At 55.4% G+C, this 22,205-nt stretch overlaps 7 protein-coding genes across 7 annotated transcripts; 2 read left to right on the forward strand and 5 right to left on the reverse strand.

Moving 5' to 3' along the window:
• Positions 1-472: 472 nt before the first annotated feature.
• Positions 473-1,150, forward strand: SLS55_009593 (uncharacterized protein; the record flags this gene model as incomplete). Its single annotated transcript, XM_066780990.1, has 2 exons — positions 473-576; positions 643-1,150. The coding sequence occupies 2 exons, from the start codon at positions 473-475 to the stop codon at positions 1,148-1,150; spliced, it is 612 nt and encodes a 203-aa protein (XP_066628936.1).
• Positions 1,151-1,336: 186 nt separating this feature from the next.
• SLS55_009594 (uncharacterized protein) lies at positions 1,337-2,590 on the reverse strand (the record flags this gene model as incomplete). Its single annotated transcript, XM_066780991.1, has 2 exons — positions 1,337-2,517; positions 2,587-2,590. The coding sequence occupies 2 exons, from the start codon at positions 2,588-2,590 to the stop codon at positions 1,337-1,339; spliced, it is 1,185 nt and encodes a 394-aa protein (XP_066628937.1).
• Positions 2,591-2,735: 145 nt separating this feature from the next.
• Positions 2,736-4,511, reverse strand: SLS55_009595 (uncharacterized protein; the record flags this gene model as incomplete). The annotated part of the gene is made up of 4 exons (XM_066780992.1): positions 2,736-3,444; positions 3,500-3,596; positions 3,918-4,203; positions 4,254-4,511. The coding sequence occupies 4 exons, from the start codon at positions 4,509-4,511 to the stop codon at positions 2,736-2,738; spliced, it is 1,350 nt and encodes a 449-aa protein (XP_066628938.1).
• A 2,825-nt stretch (positions 4,512-7,336) lies between these two features.
• Positions 7,337-9,220, reverse strand: SLS55_009596 (uncharacterized protein; the record flags this gene model as incomplete). The annotated part of the gene is made up of 5 exons (XM_066780993.1): positions 7,337-7,373; positions 7,436-8,059; positions 8,129-8,322; positions 8,376-8,856; positions 8,916-9,220. 5 exons carry the CDS (start codon positions 9,218-9,220, stop codon positions 7,337-7,339), a joined length of 1,641 nt encoding a protein of 546 aa, XP_066628939.1.
• A 910-nt stretch (positions 9,221-10,130) lies between these two features.
• On the reverse strand, positions 10,131-11,886 carry ILV1 (threonine deaminase; the record flags this gene model as incomplete). Its single annotated transcript, XM_066780994.1, has 2 exons — positions 10,131-11,434; positions 11,487-11,886. 2 exons carry the CDS (start codon positions 11,884-11,886, stop codon positions 10,131-10,133), a joined length of 1,704 nt encoding a protein of 567 aa, XP_066628940.1.
• A 312-nt stretch (positions 11,887-12,198) lies between these two features.
• MED8 (mediator of RNA polymerase II transcription subunit 8) lies at positions 12,199-12,918 on the forward strand (the record flags this gene model as incomplete). The annotated part of the gene is made up of 1 exon (XM_066780995.1): positions 12,199-12,918. The coding sequence occupies one exon, from the start codon at positions 12,199-12,201 to the stop codon at positions 12,916-12,918; it is 720 nt and encodes a 239-aa protein (XP_066628941.1).
• Positions 12,919-20,371: 7,453 nt separating this feature from the next.
• Positions 20,372-21,154, reverse strand: SLS55_009599 (uncharacterized protein; the record flags this gene model as incomplete). Its single annotated transcript, XM_066780996.1, has 4 exons — positions 20,372-20,380; positions 20,441-20,539; positions 20,707-21,069; positions 21,131-21,154. 4 exons carry the CDS (start codon positions 21,152-21,154, stop codon positions 20,372-20,374), a joined length of 495 nt encoding a protein of 164 aa, XP_066628942.1.
• Between the last annotated feature and the right edge of the window lie 1,051 nt (positions 21,155-22,205).

The following is a 22,205-nucleotide window of genomic DNA, read 5'->3' on the forward strand; positions in this document are numbered from 1 at the left end:
AGCATTGCTGCTGTCGCTCAGCGGCTCAGTAACAGCCGCGCTGTACGACACGAGCGCCCTGAACCACACATGCCAACTGAGTGCGCAAACCAAACGCCACCTCTGATCCCACCGCATTCCCACTTCTGACACACAAACGTAGGGGACCCCATCCTATCCTGTTCCGCCGATGCGCAGCCCGGTCTGACGGACACGTGCTGCACCGAAACTTTCGGTGGGCTGGTGCTCGCGACGCAGTTCTGGGACACTTACACGGGCCATGAAGCCGAGGGACAGCTGCTGCCTCTGAAATCGTGGACGATCCACGGCTTGTGGCCAGACTTTTGCAACGGGTCGTATACGCAGTATTGCGACTTGAGCAGGCAGTATGATCCGGAGCCGAGCCCAAACACCACGAACGGGCTGCCGAATGGTCAGTTGGCGAATCCTATCAGGAGGAAGAAAAAGGTGCCAAAGGAAGTCGTGTTGACAGATGGGCATTGCAACAGGCACCGTCGTCCCGCCCTACAACGGCTCCGACATCAGCAGCTTCCTCGCTCCGTTCGGCAAGCACGATCTGCTGGAGTACATGAACACGTGCGTCCCAACGTCACACCCCCCGTTTTACCCAACGCTCAATGTCAGCTGAACGCTGTCCCACAGCTACTGGATCGCCCAAAACCAACCCAACTGGTACCTCTGGGCGCACGAGTTCTCCAAGCACGCGACCTGCTTCTCCACCTTCGACATCCCCTGCTACGGCCCTACTTACACTCCCCACGCTGACGTTGTCGACTTCTTCGAGACCGCTATCCTCTTCGACCGCCGCCTGCCAACTTACGATTGGCTTGCCGACGCGTCCATCACGCCCTCTAATGGGACGGCCTACACGCTGTCCGATATCCAGGGCGCGCTGGCCGAGGCGTACGGGGCGACGCCGTATGTGGGATGCTCAGGGCCGCGGTTTAATGAGACGGCAGAAGGGAGCGGGTCGGCAGATAATGGGAGGACGCGGTTGAGTGAGGTGTGGTATTATAGCCATGTTGTGGGGAGGCCGCAGGAGGGCGTTTATGTGCCGGTCAATGCGACGGGGAGTGTGACGAGCTGCGCAAAGGCGGAGGGTGCGGTGTGGTATTATGAGAGGACTTCAGGCTCGGAAAGGGTGGTTTGAGACGCTACGATTAAGGCGATCAATAGCTTTTTAAGTGTGTAGTATTTTGCTGGAAAGAATGAAGAGTCGAGAAGGCTTTTAGCTCGCTGCTCCTGAACACCGTGGGTAGTACCGAGAACTCCGTTTATGCTTTTCATCCACCGTCCACAGATCGTACAGTTGACCAAATATTCGACAATTTTCCCTTCACCATCCCCACCATTTCTTGATCGTATCTCCAATGGTCGCCTTGCCATGCTCCTGCCGCTCCAACCTCTTGACCTTCTCCTCCTCAAACAGCGCCTCAACCTGCTTCGCGATGAGCCTGCTCTCTGCATACTCGCCCTGTATCACCCTCAACTCGACATCACGCTCCTCGCCATGCAGCTCCTTCAACCTCTCCTCAAACTCCATCCGCATCTTCGGGCTCAGCCCGCGCATCTCGTCCAAATCCTTCGCCAGCTCCCTCTCCTCCAGCTCCCTCGCCTTCGCCTCATCCACCTTCGCCTTCGCGCCGGCCTCAGCCACCCGCTGCACCTTCAACGGCGCCACCTCGCCCTTCATCGCGGCCGCCACATTCTCCCTGCTCAAGATGCTGCCAAACGCGGGCGGCTCCTCGCCCCTCTCGCGGGCCTCCTTGGCGAGGCGCTCCTGGGCCAGCATGCGCTGATACAGGCGATCGGCGTGCATCTGGACGGCCTCCTCGCGGTCGGCGCCCTGGCCCTGCACGCTCAGGTAGCCGAGCGCCTTGAGGAAGCGCGACTGCATCGTGTAGCAGCGGTCCAGCGCCTGCGTCTCCGTCCGGCACATGCTGACCCGCGCCGCCCACGACCCCGTCCGGAAGCAGTCCGACAGCGCCACCTGCTCGAACGCGCAGTTCTCCAGCGCCGCCCGCCCGATGTTGGCCCGCCGGTCGTTGTACGCCGCCACGATGTCCGACAGCTTCTCCTGGTCCGACCGCGTGCGCGACTCGATGGACGTGAGCGGCTCGTAGGTTTTCCAGAGGTGCGCGTAGCGTCCGTCTTGGTAGAGGGATTCGGCGGGGACGGGGCCGGCGCTGGTGTCGCCGCCGGCTGGGGTTTGAGGAGCGGTGGAGGAGGAGGAAGATTGCGTGGGATGAGGCGCGGCGGGGGTGGGCAATTGCTGCTGCGGCTGATGCGACGACTCTTTTTCGAGGAATTTCTGGAGGCCGGGGTCGAGCTGCTTCGCCGGGTCGGCGGAGGCGCTGCTGTCGGATGAGCCCCAGAACCAGCCCATTTTGATGTGTTGATTCGAGGTTGAGTGCGTAAGGGCAAAGGTCAATTGGTCGTGCGGTGGTGGATGAGGTGGAGAGTGATGGGTGGATGATGATAGCTCGGGTTGCGCAGAATAATGTCTTGGCCGGTCGGCTGTCGGAGGTTCGCAATTGCCCCGCTCTCATTGCTCGACCAGCTGCTACACCCGCATCATCAACCGACCCATCCTCATCGTTGGAAGCCTTCTTCATCTGAATGTCCTCATTTTGCTCACTTGATGGGTCACAGGAAGCAACAACTCCACTCCTGGTGCCAGGAGAGATCATGCTTCAACCTTGGCTGACTGCCGGGTAACTCAACGGTGTTAGATACTACTCTTTCGCTATCCTTTCAAAGACGCCATAGAACCTTTGCAACGGCTCAAGCACATTAGCCACCAGCTCCTTCCGCCACTCCTTATCGTGCACCGCCACTAGCTGGCCCTGCAAACACCACTTGACCGCATCCGCGAAATCAATCCCCGCATCCTCCGCCGCAGAATTGGACCAATTCACCGCGGCAAGCCAAGTCAGCTGCGCATCTCTCTTGCCTTCCGGCGACACGTACCTGCCGTCTCGGTCGAACTCCTCCAGCGTCATGTTGAACGCCAGCTCCAGCAGCATGATTCCGAGAGAGACGATGCCGTGCGAATTGGTCGGCATGCTTCCGTCCAGCACTCCCGTGCTCAAGCCCCTTGAGACGAATGGTTCCTCTACAGCGACGGTGGATCCGTGTCGCGGGAATAAAATGTCGGACTTGTCCCACTGGCTCTTGAGCCATTGTGTAGAGTGGAGCTGGAGGTATGAAGACGCCAGCGTCAATCCGATGAAGAAGCGCTGCTTTCGGCTGAGGGAGATCCCCAAAGACTTGTCGAGCAGTGACCGGAGGGTAACTGTATCTCGAGGGTCTGTGGCGGCCTGGGGAGTCAAGGCGGGATAAACGGAGTACTCTTCGTGCTGATGTCGAAGAACTCCAAAGTACGTCAACGTCGAGGATGCCATGAACGAGCAAAGGTTCGTTATCTCATCATCGACCGGCGGCCTTGGACCGCTGTCAGCTTGGATAATTACAGCAGATAATACGCTGAATATCTTACCTTTGGGGTGCAGGTGGCGAGGAACGAGAGCACACCGAGACAGAGTTCCCGGGTGGGTCCACAAACCCTACCCGTTTCTTCGGACCGCTTGCCATCGCTTTAGTAGGTGTTTGGGGGTCGATCTCTACCTTGCGTCTTTTCGCACTTCCCCGAATGCGGAATCCAGAGGCCGAGCTCTCTTTGGGGACTACTGATGATGCTGTCGTCACTGCAGGCGCAGGTCCCAGCAGCAATCCCGATGCAGTTTGAAGATTCTGTCGGAAAGTCGCCTGTTCAATCATCATGATCTTTGTCTCGCGCCATGTCCACTGTGGGTTCGGCGCCGGTATGCTTTGTCCGAAGATGAAGAATACAGTGAAGTTGTACTCAGCTGTCCTCCGATGCTGCAGCTGAAGCTGAATAGAATGTTGATTCTTACAGGTACACCGCCAAGCCTTGCTCAGCATGGTGTAAAGCTGGTCCGCATGCCGATGGAAGTCTGTCAGCTTGGGATCGAGCCGGTCGTTGCCTTTGCGAGCAACTTGAGATTTCTCCATAGCTGATACCTCATCACAGCCCTGTAAAAGCTTGGAAAGCTGCTCGTTGTACCTCTCAACTTTCTCGAGAGTTTCGTTCCGCTCAGCGCTCGACGTGCTGATCTTCAGGCGGACGTACTCGAACTCGATCCTCGCCAGGATCCTCGTTTTTCGCTCCTCGATTGTCCCCTAAAAGAATTTGTAAGCTACTCTCAATACGAATCAGGCATTCTTCTCACGTTTCTATGGAGGATAGTTTGGAAATGCTCTTTGGTCATTCCAAGCAGGGTAATAAGTTCCTCCAGTGATTCCTTTAGGGCCTCGATTATCTCAAAATATTGATCAAATGTGAATCCGAGACGTTCTTTGAGCTTCTCAATTAGTGAGGGGTCGTTCCAAAGTGGGCCGACGGGGTCATTCAGAAGGTCATCCAGAGCTTGAGACTTGTCGTCAGGGACGAGAGGAAGCAGCAGCTTTTGCAAGGTCAACCTGAGCATTGACTCCTGCACCCTCAACATTGCTGTCCATTTTCTGCATTCTATCCGGATCTTGCTCCACTTCTTCTGGACTCCGTAACAGCGTTTCACCCCGTCCAAAGCGCTAGACAATGTCAGAAATGTCAGATCTCGCTCTAGAGTCTAGACTGTACCTGATGATTAGCGGAAACGCGCCGAGCGCAAGCCCCGCGACCTCGATTCCACTCATTCTGTGATGGCGATGGAAATGTGTGGGTGGAAGGCGATCAGAAGGCTCGGCTTGTAAGAGAGGGGCACAGTTGCAAATAACATCTCCTCGCCACAGTGCACTGCCTTCTTTGTGCAACATACGAGGCTGAAACCAAGGCCGATTCGCGAAGCGCACCAGTAAGCGTATGCCATATGACAGTCGTACAGCGAACCCGGCAGCTCAGCCTCGTGCGGGGTTTTGCAGTGATAAGCCCCATCATGGGCTGTCAGGCAAGGCTGCTGTCCTGACAATCCATCTCATCCAGCTCAATCTTCTCGCGCTGGTGTCTCGCTTGTGCAGCTGCTACATTTTGGCAACCCAGAGCAAATATGTGCATCTTCCGGAAAGCACAATGCTGTATTGAGGGGTTCAAGACACTGCAGCGCATTCGTTCAACCATCAACACTATTGACTCAGACCCTCTTGATGTTGACGGAGAATACGGGCGTTTTGATATCTGGGCTGAGAACATTGGAGCTTTGCAAGCTCCACAAGTGCCAACATCCTTGGATTACCGTCTACGCGATTCGAAAGGCGTTGGACAACAAGTCGAAGCAATATTGGAAGATGTCTCGGACTCTCTTCGGGAATGTATGTTTTCGTCATTTTGCACTTTCACCATCAGCTCACGGTCTAACTGGTAAACTCAGTGGTCGACACGTACTCCGAGGATCCAGTTGATTCAAACTCGGAGAGATGCGACTTTGATACCTTTGACTCTGGTTCCGAGGATCAAAATGAAAGAGAAGAGCTGCTCTCGTGCATCAATGGCGGCATATCCTCTCTCTTCAAAGTCTCGATAATTGTACGCAAGGCCGCGGGCCGAGATCGCTACGCCAGAGCTGCTGCAACTGATCAAGCTCCTTTGGATCCTCGTTTTGACATCGCACATGTGCGAGAAAGATTTCCAAAGATTGGACGTGCTGAAAACCAATGGTTGGCTGAGCGACTTGGAAAGGCCAACACACGGAGAAGGCAATATATCCGCTATTGCAACAGCCACAGAGAAAAGTTGGCAATGCCATCTTTGGCTCAGGAGCCGGCGACCGAGACCTTGAACAAACCCACGAAGCGAACGTACAGCTCATCACATAGTCAGAGCGGGTCCAAACTTGTGGATAACGAAAGCCGATGTGCGCCAACGAGTGCGTCCACGATGAAGAGCCTTCACGCGATAGACGAGGCTGCTGAAGTGGAGTACATCATCTCCGACAGCCTATCCCAGACGTCGTTTGCTCCAACGGTCACTGAGAAGGACGAGGATACCCTCGCGGTGGTACCTTTGAATGAAGTTTCCGGAGGAATGCCCGAGTTCGAGTGTCGATACTGTTGTCAAATTCAACGAATAGGGTCCGAAAAGCGCTGGAGGTAAGCTTTTCTACCTACCAAGGCTCTTTTGAACTATCCGGTTCCTCGCGGCTAATAAGATTACAGGAAGCATGTCTTCAGTGATCTTCGCGCTTACATCTGCACATCCAAGGATTGCCAGGACACCACGTTCCCAGACGCGGAAGCATGGATACAACACGAGTTCAACACTCACCAAAGAGCCTGGAAATGCTATCGCTGTTCTCGAGAATACATGTCCCATGACCACTTCATGGAGCACATGAAGTCCTTTCACCCGAACAATCTCACCGAAAGGCAGCTTCTGGAATTATCGGATGCATGCTGGTTCCAAAAGCCCCAGGTACCTGCCAATGGATGCCCTTTCTGCGATGATTGGGAAGTGAGACTGAGGCAGCTGAACCAAAACATCCTCCCTCACGAACCCCTTCTCGTGACCAAAAAAAAGTTCCGGAGGCATGTAGGTTCGCATATGGAACAGCTAGCTCTCTTTTCTATTGGACCTTCGCAGGTTATTCTGTCTGGGGAAGAAAGTGGAAGTAACAATGCTGTTGGACAGGTGGACAGCCCTGCCGGAACAGCCCATGATCCATCCTTTCCATCTGTTTCAAGTCAACCAAGCCCAAGAATTCGAGCAACTTCAACCACAAATTGCGACGAAGTCGACTTTTTAAAAAATCACCCATCCTATTTCTCAGCCCCTTCACACTATGACCTCGATACAGAAGAAAACATGGAGGTATTGGAAGTACAACTCAGCATACCAAAAAGTAATTCCATGAACCCCCCACAGGCGACTTCGTCTACGCAGCGTGCCCGGTCAATCTGAAAATTGACCAATCTAAGCAAGGCTTGCAATTCAAGCGCTGTTCTTTTTTTTTTTTTTTTTACTTACCCAATTCAGGTACATTACTAACCAGCAGCCTAGCAGGCCTGCCTTATGCCTGAGTCCAGGCGGGCTATTTGTGTCTTGCTCGATTGGGCTTAGCTTAGTTTGCTAGCAGGCGGTGATATAAACCACCACCTGCGGCACCACCTAATCGATCATCCTTCGCACTCATCAATTACTTATAAATCAATTCGCTTCTCTAAAATTCGGAGACGGGAGCTTCAGCGAAGACGCAAGGTTAATTAGCTGCCTTCACGTGAAGACAGGCATTAAATTTAAGTTGATTTGTGCTTCAGACAGTATCTATTTTGCCCTCGGATATCACAAACCCTTATAAAGTCCATTATTTCCTCACGTAAATCAATGCGGCTTATCCTCATCCTGCGCAAAATGCTCCCTACAAACACGTCAGCAAACCACTTCACTCCCAGCCGAGACAAGAAGAAAGAGTCAACATACCTCGCCCACGGACTCCTCAACCTAATCGCCTCCCCCTTGTAAAAGAAGACAAACGGAATCGCACACAGCGGGATGCTCAAGAACGCCAGCAAGCTGCTCGCCCACTCCCACCCCAGCCTCTCATACATCTGCTTCCCGAACAGCGGGAAGCCGGCGCCGACCAGGTTCCGGACCAAAATGACGCCGGCCAGCGCCGACGCGCTGTACGTCTGGTAGCTGTCGACGACGTAGTTCAGGATCGCGAGGATGATGACGTATATCCCGGCGCCGAAGAACGCGCTCGCGACGACGGGCACGGCCCAGTGCACGCTGGGGAAACTCGTCCACGCGAACCAGAAGAGGGAGAGGGGAAGCAGGAATGTGCCGAAGCGCGCGAGGTGCATGCGGGCTTCGGGGCAGCCGGCGCCGTCGGCGCGCGCGACGCGGTAAAGGTAGTAGCGCTCTTGCAGGGGGAGGTGGAGGGAGGCGGCGACGAGGCTGCCGATGGCGAGGCCGGCGAAGGAGCAGCCCCATTGGCCGGCGTTGAAGGCGTGGCCGGAGCCGAAGACGAGCGGGATGGCTTCGTTGAGGAGGTAGACGATGCCGTATATCCAGCCGTTGTAGAGGGCGGCGAAGATGGTGATGCTGGGGGTGGGGGGGTTCCGTTAGCTATGGAGGTGATGATGGGGGGAGGAGGGGAGAGGGGGGACTTACGGCTCGGTGAAGAGGAAGCGGAAGGGCCGGGTCAGCGTGATGGCGAAGAGGGTGTGCAGGCCCTTCTTCTCGTCGGCGTTGGCGTCGAGGAGGTTGTCTGCTGCCGCGGAGAAGCCTTCGGCGCGGAGCCGCTTGCGGAGGCGTTGGGCCTTTTTGTCGAGGATGATGGAATGGCGCGTTTCCGGGACGGTGAGCTGCGGGCTCGTTAGCGGGTAGGCTTGGTTCGAACGGTTCGGAAATTTCGTACCACGAGGATGATCCAGTAACCTCCAAAGATGGCCATGTATACCCAGAACAGCCATCTCCAGCCCATGTTGAGGGCAATGTAGCCGCTGATCACCAGAGCGAGCGGCGGGCCGAACGTACTGCTCAACCCGTAGATGGCCATGGCGCTGCCACATTCATTCCTCGCCCAAAGATCACTGACAGTCCCGCCAGTGTTTGTAAGCGGCGCGCTCCCGAAGAAGCCCTGTAGTAGACGGCAGACGATAACAGTTCCGATGTTTGGCGCCAGAGCGAGTGGAATTTGGAATATGACAAGCAGCAGCCAGGACCACACGTAGACCGGGTTGCGGCCGAAGTACTCGGAGAGAGGTGCAAGCATGAGTGGCCCGACAGCGAAGCCCAGGATGTACATGGACAGGCCTACTGTCCCGACTTCGGCAGAGACGCCGAACTCAGCAATCAGCTCTTCTTGGCCGGAGCTATACCCGCCTGCGCAGAGGCAGCTGTGTCGAGGCTGTTAGTCGCTTCTTCTGGTTGGAATTGGTAGAGCTTTGGGACATACGTGAAGACATTCAGCATACTGACGAAGCAGGTGATGTACCACTTTTTCCATTTTGGCCAGTTCCGAGGATTTTCCTTGTCGTTGATGGAGTAGGTCAAGTAAATGGGTTCGGTGTCGTCGGGGATCTCTCTCGCACGGTTGAGAGCTTGCTCCTCGGAGAGCAGAATTCGGCTGTCAGAAGGAGTTTCTCGGATGCCGCCAGAGGGAGAATCTCTATCAGTCAACTTTGAAGTGCGCGCTGGTTCCAACTCCTTTTCCAGGTCTGCGGGGTCGAAGCGGTCTGCATTCTGGCGATCCTTTTCCATCGTCGGAAAGATTTTGGGACTGCGGACGGAAAACGAAAGGCAGATGCGGTGAGACCAGAGGAGAGTGGAGGAGACGCGAGGATTAAAAGGTATGCAAGCCTTCCAGTGGCAATCAGCGGCGTTGGCATTCTGGCAGCCAGTGTGCCCCGGAACTTGGCAGATGCGGTGTGGAGACGACCCCAGGCCCCGTGCTATCGTGTCCATATGAGACGTCATTGGTTGCCGGAGTTGGCGTTGATCCTCTCCCCGCTAGCGGGGTGCACTGGCACTGCATATCACCCAGCAAAAAGGATGCCAATTGCAGATCCGGACCAATTGGGCGTAGTTGCTTCTGCGCAGGATCATTCTAGCGGTTACCGGTTCGTGATATAGCTGGCGTGCGGACGGCAGAAAGTGGAAGCGAACAACTCCGTAGAATGGCAGGTGTTTGGTCGGAGTTTAGAGGCGGCGAAAGGGGAGCTGGGGATCGTCAAGAAGACGGGATCCGGAAGCCGGCCGCAAAAGAAGCCTTGCCAAGCCCCACTTGGAACCATGCTTGTTCCTCTCCATGCTCCACATTTTCCACCTCGTCTTATCAATGACCACTGCTCATTTGTCCGTCCTGCAAAGCCGTTCTGCCGTCTCCAATGCCTGAAAATGACGCGGCTTTTCCTCTCGGCACTTTTGCATTACACAAGGCTCAAGCATGTCTGAATAATTTCTACCGGGCGATCAGCAAAAGACGACGTAATGTAAACAAGGTTGAATTGGCTTTTGTGTCAAGTCTCATTGGCCGCTTGATGGATATTTTTCGCCTCTACCATTTGAAAATCCACCGTTGAACTCCAAAACACTACATGCGCACATAACAAAATATCACGTTACCTAGACGATATATGGCAAGAAGCACCGCTCATCGTACATCCAAACATTACTCCCTCAAGAACATCTTGTAGACGGGGTTCTCCGTCTCCTCGCTGAAGGGGTAGTTGATCTTCTGCAGGAACTCCTTCAGCTCACTCTCCTTGCCCTCCGGACACTGGATGCCTGCCAGGATCTTTGCGACATCGCCTCCGTGGTTGCGGTAGTGGAACAGCGAGATGTTCATGTCGGGCTGCATCGTAGTCAAGAACTTGTAAAGCGCACCCGGCCTCTCGGGGAACTCAAATGCGAACAGCCTCTCGGTGGAGACGGCCGAAGGGCGGCCGCCAACAAGATACCTGACGTGGGACTTGGCAACTTCGTCGCCGGAGAGGTCAATGGCGTGCATGCCGTCCTTCTCAAGACGGGCGAGGAGGTCGGCCAGATCACGACTCCGGCTGACGGCGCTAAGCGCGACACCGATGAGGATGTTGGCCTCGGATGCGTCGTTGTAGCGGTAGGCAAACTCGGTGCAAGACATGGGGTGGACGGCCTTGATCAGGTTCGCAAAGGCACCCGGCTTCTCGGGGATGGTGATGGAGAGCAGCGCTTCCTTCTTCTCACCAAGCGCAGCGCGTTCGGCGACGAAGCGAAGACGGTCGAAGTTCATGTTGGCGCCAGAAGCGACAGCGATGAGGCCACGGTTCGGATTGGGCGAGGGGTTGGCGGCGACGTACTTCTTCAGACCCGCCAGTGCCAGCGCGCCTGCGGGCTCGACGATAGAGCGCGTGTCCTCGAAAATGTCCTTGATGGCGGCGCACGTCTCGTCGGTCGTGACCTGGATGACCTCGTCCACGACCTCAGAGGCCACACGGAACGTCTCCTCGCCAACGTTCTTCACCGCGGCTCCGTCGGCGAAAAGTCCAACCTCTGTAAGGGCGACGCGGCGGCCCGCCTTGAGCGACTGGACCATGGCATTGGCATCATACGCCTCGACACCAATGACCTTGACATGAGGCGCTATGCGTTTGATGTAGACACCGACGCCGGCAATCAGACCACCGCCACCCACGCAACAGAAGACGGCCTCCAGGTCCTGCAGGTTCGTCTGGCGCAGGACCTCCATGCCGATGGTACCTTGGCCGGCGATGACGTATGGATCATCGAACGGTGCAATGTTGACCAGGCCGTGCTGCTTTTCCAACCGGTGTGCCTCCTCCTTCGCCGAGTCGAAATCGGGTCCGTGGAGCACGACATGTCCGCCCAGTCTCGAAACGTTCTTGTGCTTGATGTCGGGGGTGCCGGATGGCATGACGATGGTGGCCGGGATCTTGAGCTTCCGCGCCGAGTATGCGACGCCCTGGGCATGGTTTCCTGGCGGCAATCAGCACTTCGAGTCCGGAACAGGCGTGGTGTTCTGATATACCTGCAGAGCACGCAATGACACCCTTGAAGCTTTGTTCCTGGTCCAGATGGGCCATCTTGTTGTAGGCGCCGCGCAGCTTGAAGCTGAAGACAGGTTGCAGGTCCTCGCGCTTCAGCATGACATTGCATTCCAGGCGATTGCTCAGGTTGACGGCATGGGTCAGAGGCGTCTCCTTCACGACCTCGTAGACGCGCGAGGTCAGGATCAGTCGCAGGTAATCCGGGTAGCCATTAGGCAGCAGGAAGTGCTCCGGCACGCCCTGGGTCTTCACCACCGGGCTCTGGGGCGGCGGCGACGGGTTGGCGGAATATTCGGTCAATGCGAAGCTGTTGACCTTGGGCGTCTGCGGGCGGGTCGTGGTGCCATTGGTCGCGGCCGTGGGCGACGTTGGGTTCGCCATGGCTCAACGTAGCAATATTCTGGTGGAAAGAAAGGGAGAGTGGTGTGCGAGAAATGTTGTCGTTCGATCATTTGGCTGCATTCTTGTGAAATGCGTCAGAGCAAGCGCTCGTCCCGCATTTTCCCATCATCCGATCTCGCAACTGACTCGCGCAAGCTGCTCCTCCGACTCGCCGACACCAACACCACCTCCACCACCACCACCACCACCACTACCACCACTACCACCCTCAATTCAAGACAAGCACGCGCGCCAACACACCCAAAGCTGCAGCACCACTCAACCACCACCAACACCGCTCCACCGCCCACAATGTCCGCCCACGCCCACGCGCCGGGCTCGCGCGCCCCACCCGAAGAAATCCGCTCGCTCGACCTCCTCGCCCAGCGCATCCAGCACCTCAACGGCGCGCTCGAAGTGCTCAAAAACACGCAGCTGGCGCACATCTGGGACAACACGCCGCCGGCGCCGTGGCCGACGGTCGCGCACCAGTCCAACATCATCAACGGCCGGCTGAGCGCGCTGCTCGAGGCCTTCGCCGCCAACCGCACCCTGCTGGGCCAGGCCCACCCCTTCCCGCTGCCCACCTTCCCCGGCCGCTCGCACGAGAACATGGCCACCCAGCTCACCCGCAAGAAGATGGTGCCGTGGGTCGAGGATTGGATTGCCGACGGCGTCAAGCTGGCCGTCGGCGACGAGGACGATGCGGCTGCGGCGCTGGCGAGGGGCGATGGGGACGCGCGCGCGGCGAAGCTGGTGGGGGATGGCGGGATGACGGGGGAGCAGATTGAGGAGTTGTGGGACTGGGCGGGGCCGGCGGGTGGTGAGATTGGCAGGGAGGTTTTGACGGCCGAGGACGAGGACGAAGAGGGCGAAGATGAGGACGAGGACGAGGAGGAAGAGGAGGGCGGCGCCATGGAGGGCGTCGAGGGTGCTGGGGCCGAGAAGAAAACGGAGACCGTCCCGCCGATCCGCCCTATGATGCCCTTGGACGATATTTTGAAGTTCGTCAGCACCGGCGTGGCGCCGTGAGCATCTCTGGCTCTGTCCTGTTATTTTCTTCGTATACGATACCCTTTTGAATCCACGGCCGGCACTTCTTCCACTAAGATGATAGAGACATGCGAAGCATTATCTAAGACACATCATACAGAAGTATCGCCACGTCCGACGGTTCCGACTCCGAAGCGGAGGACAACCCTCGTTATATTTCCGAGAGGCTTGGCTGCGCACGTGGGCAGAATGTGGATGGGTAACCTCGTCAGGCCGGCCGGTCAAAGATCGGGATCTGTGGGAAGCGTTGAGTGAGACGATGGGGAAGCTGGCGAGCCGGGGGTGCGAAATCAGCTTCTGGACGGTCCCAAGTCCCAAGGCGGTGGAATGCGCTGGCGCTGGCGGACGCGGCGGCGAAGTCTGCCACGGAGAAGTCTGGATACGAGGATTCCGTCTCCCTTACTGGTGTCATGATGTAGTGGGTGTTGTGGAGAGGCTGACAGGGTATTTTCTAAGTGGCACTTTTAGTAGTGGCGAATATGATACTGCACGCTGTTACGAAGTAACCCTACGTTGACAGTTTATGCATGAGTACGATCAATCGACTTGAATAAACTTTCCCACCTCTCAAAGCTTCTAGCTGTAAACTACAAACAACAATGCAGAGTGTGATAGATCCCAAGCAGACCAAAAACACCGTCGGTATCAAAAGTCAAGCGGACTTGCCAATCATAACTGCTAGTAGGATACGTCACTGTTCGAGCCTACCTTTCACAAGTGAGTGAAGGTTTTACTGTGTGCGAGGGCGGCGACACGTGCCGTGAAAGCTAAGTGCCGATATAAATCGGGCGGATATCCTCGACAAACTTCAATTTCTCCCTAACAATAACCTTTACTTGCACTTACTGCAGGGTAATTCTCAAAACACAATGACTATTGATTTGTACACTGTTTTTCGGCGCCCTTTGTTTCCAAGCCGTCAAATACATACCACTTTTTAGCTTTGAATCACTATAACAAACTTGATGACCCCCACCATTCACTTCAAAAATGCAGGCCTGCATCTTAGCATGATGATGAACGGCAGCAACCGGACAAGGCTGAGCGTCATCAGCGGATCCACCCGTGCCACGAAGGTGGGGAGGTCGATCGCTGCCGCGCAGAGAGACGGAAAAGTGAAGCTTTCTACCCAGCTTTCTCCGAGTGGGCCCTTCGTTTTTGCAGTGGAAGTGCAGAACAACCGTGTTGCTTGCTTGTACCACGCTTATATCGCAGGTAAGTTGCTCTTTTAAACACCCGTCCCTCACAACAAATACACTGTCCACACGAGACTAGCCTGGGCACCTCACTCAGCTGCTGCCGCCGCGCACGAGCCTCTCAACACTCCATGTGAGCAGCCACCGAAGCCGAGAGGCGCATGACACTCCCAACGGCCCAAGCGTATCGCGGCCGCACGTGTCGCACCCTAGAGGACCAGTAGTTCGATGATATAAAAACCGTGGACTTGAGCGCTTTCAAGCTCGGAATCATCATCAGGTTACGGCGTCGAAGTCGTGAGAACTTTTGACAAGACACTATAGAAGAATGAACTGTGTGGCTTTTTGTCTGCAAAGACAGAATCGACATACACTTTTCGGCTTTTGTGCGTTCTACGACGTTATTAATTTCTTCTTACTGTTTATTTTGAGGGCTCCTCTTGGTGGTGATCAGCGTTCGTTAGTGATGATGAAGCGATTCGTTGACACATGGTGAAGTGCAAAAGCAATGGTGGATATTGGCACAGCCTCGAAGTGTTTGACGATAATATATTAATAAATCTTGGATGAAGTAACTTCCAAGACCGCACGCCAAACCAGTCTTGTTCGATAGCGATAGAAGTTCTTCCTTTCTCACGGGAAAGCAAAGCGAGCCAAGTTCACGGAGAGAGGTGGGCGTAATGCATTGCTGTATGTTGGTACGCTTGATATACTCTTTACTGAGCTTGGGCGGAGGTGCATAGGTGGTGGATGACCTTACACGTGTGACCCTTCAAGGATGGGTTCTTACTTGGGTCTAGACGCTTCATTCCTATCATTGTGTGAAAGGAAAATTCACGCCGGGCTCCGACTCTGTGATGGAACATTGAATGGTTCCTTCAGACTACTGTGAGAGTATGTCTCAGCCTACTACCCTCCCTATCCGTCGTGCAGCTCTCAATCTCCATCTTTCAGCCCCCACATCGATGTCCCAATCTCGCCATTCAACATGTCCAATCATGTCCACCCGCATCGCACAGGAGAGCGTGAGCAACGCGAGTCAGCTCACCCCCGGGAACTCTGCAGCCAAGAGAGCTGCCGACCAGATGGAGTCTGAACCGAGTGAGACGACCTTCAGGGTGGACTTGGCTCTTCCCCCCTCGACCGCGTTCGTTTCGCCGGCCCAGAGGGCTGGCTGGAGACCCACAAAGGAGGACATGATAATGATCATGATACTCCATACCTCGACAAAGACCGCGAATCCGACGTGGTCATTCTGGAGAAGCTCGTCTACCTTTGCAGCCATCAGCTAGGAGACGCAGACCTGCACGAGCTGCTCATACAGTGTAAAAGGTGGGGACCCCATTCAGCCGCATGATGTACGCCACTCGCTTATTTCCCCAGGGGGGATGCGCGGTCTCCATTGGCGGCGATACGGGCTTTGTTTTGCTTTTTCTCCTTCCTGCAGCTGCAAGTATAGATAGCGGTTTCGGCATGCACAAAGATACGCCTTTCGAATGGGAGTATTTCGCTGTGGTGCAGAGCTGAACTTTCGGGTTCCAATGGCAAAAGAGAAAGACGTGGCTCGGCGATCACCTCTTTCCATTTTGTCCGACAGGATGGCGTTGTCGCTTTACTTTTCCCTCGATCCTGCATGCGCCGGTCACGATGCCGGGCGTACGTACGACACCATGCTTATCTCGTACGCCACTCAGCCACCCATCGGCACGGGTCTTCCTGAAGGGATCCGTGCCACCGCATTGCTGGATAATGCGGCTCGGCAGCGTGCATCCCCTATCACCTTCTTTGCAAGTGCAGCACGTGGTAGCACCATTTCCAGCGGCAGCAGACTCGCCATGATAGCAGCAGCAAATGCACCATCACTTCTCTCCTTCGCAACATGCCAGGTTTCCCTTAAATCCTTCGCGCAAAGTGCGGTAGCCCCCGTCAAACATGTCAAGAACACCACCACCCATGGAACGCACCGACACAAAACAGGACACAGCCTCAACAAATCCTCTATCGCTACCGGATTCGACTGCCCACAACACTACTGCAACCATGACGAAGTCAGAACACTCCTCCTCACTTCGCCTCTCCCCAGTCGACCAAGCCTCGTTCCCCGTCTACGTCCGCCTTCTCTACATCTTTCCCTTCCCGGACACATCGCAGCGGCCGCACGCGGAGCGGCACGTACGAGAGCGGCTGGAGGCGTGTTTGACCCGGTGGCCGTGGCTGGGCGGGCATGTTGTCGGCGTCGATAACGCCGCGTCACCGGCCATCGAGGTGAGGTATCGCGACCCGACACCGTCATCGTCACCGCCGGACGTTCCGAACCGCAGGGACGGTGATGGGTGCGAAGAGGAGGAGATTCTGGTGGTGAAGGAGTTGGGGTTGCGGGAGGGGTGGGTCGGGAGCTACGAGGAGCTGGCGGCGAGACGGTGGTTCGGCGAGGGGTTGCTAAATAAGGATGTGCTGTCGAATCGGCCGGAGCATCCGGAGCTGGGGAAGGGGCGGCGCTGGCCGGCGTTGGGGTTGAAGGTGAATTGGGTGGATGGGGGGTTGGTGTTGTGTTTTGCGTTTCACCATCAGGTTGTGGATGGGTGCGGCATCACGAGGTTTCTGGAAGAGTTTGCGGGGGATGGTCGGAAAGAGGTGTTGAACGGAGTGGACAGTGCCGACGGAGCCCGCGGAGCCATCGTTTTTCGACTTCCGCTTTTCGTGAAGGACAGGGCGCCGCCGGAGGAGTATTGCTTCGATTACCGCACACATGTGCCGCTACCCGATTCAGAAGCTCCAGTGAAAGGGGGAAAGAACGTGACTCGGATCTTGCGGTTTGACGCGAGCGGGTTGAGAAGACTCAAGGGAGAGGTGAACGCGGAACTGAAGAAGACATGCCCAGACCTCTGGGTTTCCACCATGGACTGTCTTTGTGCTGTGATCTGGATTGGCTTGACGAGAGCGAGGTGGCAGAGAGGAAGAGAAGCGAGAAAGGAAGGCGCCGGGGAAGCGCTGGAGCCTCACGAGACGACCAGATTCAACATCGCCGTCGACGCTCGACGGCGCCTACAACCCCCACTACCGGACACGTACATGGGCAACGCCTTCGTAGTCGCGGTCGCCCAAGCAAGAGTCGAAGATGTCATAGGGACAACCGCTTCCCGTGTACACCCACTACCCACCCCACCAGCCTCCCCAATCCAGCCAGCAGCCGAACGACGCGCCTGCCCCCCAACGACCCAAACCATCGCCACCGCCGCCCTCCGCATCCGCCAGGCCATCAACTCCGTCGACGACGCCTACATCCGCCGCCGCTTCAACTTCGCAGCATCCCTTTGCGCCAAGCAAACACCCGCACATATCTCCCCCGGCGACTGCGGCACCGCCCTCCACCGCGCCCTCGACCCCGCCCGCGCCGGCGTCGACTGCAGCTCCTGGATCGACTTCCCCGTCGCCGATTTCCGCATCCCCGGCACCACGGCGACGATGATGACGACTGGTGGCGGCCAAGACGGAGGAGAAGGGCGGCCGGCCTGGGTGCGCAAGACGTACTCGGCGAACCCGGGTGCGGTCAACGTGCTGCCGCGGAGGGGAGGGACCAAAGGGAGCGATGAGGATGAGTGGGAGGTGCTGGTGGCGGCGGCGGAGGTGGATGTGGAGAGGATGGTTGAGGGGATGGAGGAGTGTAGGGGGTTTTTGGGGGTGGTGTAGGGAGAGCGGGGAGAATGGACACCTTTGTCTATTTGTATATTGCTTCCCAACCATCTAGTTTCTGGCCCTCTGGGTCCATGAAATCCTTCAAGATCTGCGGTTGAGACCTCAATTCCCCCTTGTCCGCTGAGCGTGTAAGTGTACTACGAACAACCACCGATCGAGTTTTGCTTGCTGATTCCGTTTTGGATATCGCACATTCGAGCTCCATCTGAACTTCTGTATGGCCCCCTCGGGTGGCAAAATGCAATGGAGTTTGTGCAAAGGAGGCTTCCAGGTTCACATCGGCGCCTTTCCTGATCAGATGCCTCACCACCTTTACGTGTCCTTCTCCTGCTGCCCAAGACAAAGCCGTCCGACCTCCTTTGTCCAAATGGTCAACACCGACGTCTTCCCGTTCTTTTGTCAAGCATTTCAGGGCCTTCATGTTACCGAGTGAAGCGGCCCAGATCAGTGGCGTTCGTCCTTGGTCATCCTTTGCACCGGCCGAGGTAGCTGGAATAGCTAAACATGCGTTCAGTGCTTTAAAGAGATCGAAACCGGCAGCGAGATGTATGAATGAATAGCGACGTGCGCGATCACGGTCCTCAAAGCCTTCCCTGAGAAACTTCGCCAGGAGTCGTTTTGTTGGGCTATTCAATTTATCTTCTGACTCATCTCGAGACTGAATCCGTCTGTGAAGCCAGTGAAGGATTACCCGATCCATGTGTGGAGACAGTAAATTTCGGATAAGTGCCTTTTGTTTAGGCATGTCTCGTGCCGTTGAGCCAGGTTCAATCCCAGAAGAGCTCTGGATATCGCGTGGTCCATTCTCAACCAGGTCGCGCTGTAGCTGGTCGAACGTGACCCTGCCAATATGTTCGAGCCAGAATTCAGACACATAGCCTCCCAAAGGGTCGGGCTCGACCCGATACGGTTGACAACGGTCCACTGTTCCCGAGTCGTCGGATGACGTTGACTCGGACTCTGAACTTTCCCCATCAACAGGCGTGTGGAACTCGAAGAATTGCATGTACTGGACACAGGCTTTTGCAGTGTTGAGATGGGCAATCTGCACTGCTGTCCTGTTGGTTGGTTTTTCCAGAAGCGCGAGGCCTTTGTCAGCGAGAAAGTCACGTACGGACTTGTGTATGAACTCGGCTCTGCCCTGTCGCCCCAGGGCCAGGCCTCTGGTCAATATTGTCAACTTCACCGCCATCCCCTCTGCGAGTGGGGTACAATACGGCGATCCTCGGCACTCTCTCAACGATGTCTGCGTTTCGATAACCATCGCCCACTGTAGCTCGCTCAGCGTCAACAGGCGCCGTGCACAGAACATCCATCTGAATAGCTTAAGACATTTCGTCCTGTCTCGCGAGTCCATTTGCAGCAACGTATTGCTGTAGAACTCATTCAACGGCTTGGGGACCGCGATCGCCTTCTCCAGCGCCGCCGACAGGGAGGATCCTTCCTTGATCGCTTCATGAATGACCAGGCGCGTCCAGAGGAAGTTGCCTTCTGCAAGGTTCGCCACCCGTTTGGACAGCTCGGGCGCGTGTAGCAGTTCTTTCAGCTCTCCCATCTTCTGCCTTGCATACTCCTCGATGTCCCCGCGATTGTGCTCTTCGAGAGATATTGATTCGAGACGAAAAGGCTGGGCCACGTTCGGGAAACGGCGACAGGAAAAACAGATGGCGATGGATGGTGCTTGTGCCGCCGAGTCAGCTTTGCAAGGATTCGTGAGAGACGTCAGATAGCTCAGGAGGTCCACCGCCTCGTCGTGTCCGACCTCGTCAACGGCGTCAATGAAAAGGAAAATGGTCTTCGCGGCGGGTTTGTTCGTGAGGTAGCTCCAGCGTATAGACTGACTCCGCGGTCTGATTGAGACACCATTGGGGTGGTCCTCGGATTCCGTGTCGGATGTGTAGTTTGCTCCATTCCGTATTACTGGGTCTCCAGAGAGGGATCCGTCAGCGTACATTTTAAGATCGCTCTTAAGCTCCGCTTCTTCCCAGTGCCACTTATTGCGCTCGATGTCGCCAATGTCCTTCCTTCTTCTGCGGAATTTCCTCCCCAGGAACGAGAGAAGAAGTGGGGCTTGGTCGCTGGACACTATCTGGTGTACCAAAGACCTTATCATGCCATGTGTTGTGTTTTGAAGTAGGCCGCCACCAGCGTGGAAAAAATGAGAAGCTACTATCACCTGTCCAGACGAATGGCGTTCCATACTTCGGACAATGAAGTCCATGAGTGTCGATTTTCCGGAGCCTGGGTTACCTTCGATCAAGAGCATCCCACCATGTGATTGCCAACGTTTGAAAACTTGGTTCTCCAGAATCCACTTGCAGGTATCTGGTGCGGCTGCATCGAGCGTCGATTCACGAGATTGCATGTTGTCAAAGCTCAGGGATTGTTTACAAGCTAGCTTAGACGTTATTTCCAAGCTTTCAGAATACGTGGATTCAGAACCAACCTGACTCGTCTTTGTGCAAGTAAGCCCGCATCTGCGTACCTAACACGATAGGGATTGCTTAGCTTACTGCCATGATTCCCTTCCCCCAATTTCTTCAAGAAGACTAGAACATACAGCAATCAGTACAGGCTGTCTTCCTGTCTTCTGGATGTAGTTTTCATACCTGACCGTTCTCATTCCTGATATCTGCGATCCATCTTTCGATTTCCCCACAAATTGTCAGGTATGCGTCGTTCTGCGAGGATTCGAATTTCGCCATGTCCTACTTTCCGTCAGCTCGCGTGGTGATATACCGTGTACGGTATCCGTACCACATGGTTGGCGTGTATGCTGTCCGTAGGATATCCTGATATTGTTGCAGATTCTTTGGTGACAATCTACTGATCTTTAGCGACCAGCTCTTAATAAGTCACCACTGAACAAACCTACCTTTCCAACCGGCGGCATCTCAAGACCCTCGTAGAACGAGGTGCAGCCAAGATGGCCCTTCTGGCGCAGGAATCCAGCGAACTCATTCTCCACGCCTTCCAACACTTCGGAATCTCTCCTCAGCGCTTCCAAGATCTGAGGATTCGTGGACCAGCTGACGAAGACATTGTACAGTTTTGCCAACTGCTGTCCCAAATTTGCAAGGTCCGCACCGTGATGAGGTGTCCCGAGGAATATGATGCCGATCATGTGCTCATGCAGCTGCTTCAAGTGTGTGTCGGCTTTGGTCGACGACATGGAGTATGCATGCTTTGCCACCAAACCGCCGAGACTGTGCGCGATGACGATGATTTTCCGGGAACTCTGGAAGCAACAGTCAAATCAGTTCAAATTTTCTGGCCATTGTTCAAGCCAATGGTCTTACCGAGCCATCACTCTCCGGCCTCATTCGTGCAATCCGAACGAGAAGTGCATCCGCGTGCCCCCGCAAGTTATTTTGGCCGACGGCCTCCCACGGCTTCCTTGCGAAGTGAGCATCGTATCCAAACGTCATGACTCTGGCCCTGGGATACGTCCGACCAAGAAAATCTGCTGGCCAGTATGTACCGGATTTCTTGTCTAGCCATGTGTCGTAGGCGTCACCACCCAAGCCATGTATAAATATGATGTCGACTAGAGCATCTCGAGGATCGGCCACGGCTCGGATACCAAGGGTGTTTCCCTCAGGGAACAGTTGCAACTTCCGTTGCGCTGGCCCTGTTTGTCGCTCCGCCTCAAGGTCTTGGGAGCCAGTAGCAGCTGCGGCTGTGTTTGGAGACTTTGATCGCTTCGGCTTGACAAGGGCGCGTAAGGAGAATCTGGGATGCTCGGCCATGAAGGAAGGATAGGTAGCCGGACAGCAAGGCCGACGTTGCGTGAATTCAGCCTACCGTCGTCTTCAAGTCATTATAAATCCATGCCCCCACTTTGTGTCACCTACACCAGGCTACAGTCGCTAAGAGCTGGGTCCAGAAGCAATCTCAGCCTTGCAGGAGCACATGCAGTAAGCATCCGATGCAGTAACTCGGGCAGGCTGATCACGTCGCTTGTGAAAGCCAATAATACAGCACCCTCTTACAGCCGATGGCTAGCGCGACGATTGCGAACGTATGGACCGGGGGCTCTGGTGGTTGTTTAGTAAGATGATAGGCTGAAGTTGTATTAATCTGTAGTAAAACAAGGCCTCTTGTCGTAACTCAGTGGTTCGATAGGTCAAAGTAGCATTGGCCCGATGAAAAAGCAAGCCCACGCTAGCCATCGGCTGCAAGAGGGTGCTGTACATTGTGGCCAACCAGGCGACCGAAATCCTTGTTCAAAAGCCTCACTGCATGAGACGACCTATCAGCTTCATATCCCATGAACTCAAATGTCTGGAGTGAGGGAAACTAACAAAATCTCATACTCACTTAACAAACGACCTGACAGTTCCAAGAATACTCTTCCCATTTCTCTATCCGTAA

The sequence above is a fragment of the Diplodia seriata genome (assembly GCF_021436955.1).
Source record: "Diplodia seriata strain FDS-637 chromosome Unknown scaffold_10, whole genome shotgun sequence".
NCBI classification, from domain to species: domain Eukaryota; kingdom Fungi; phylum Ascomycota; class Dothideomycetes; order Botryosphaeriales; family Botryosphaeriaceae; genus Diplodia; species Diplodia seriata.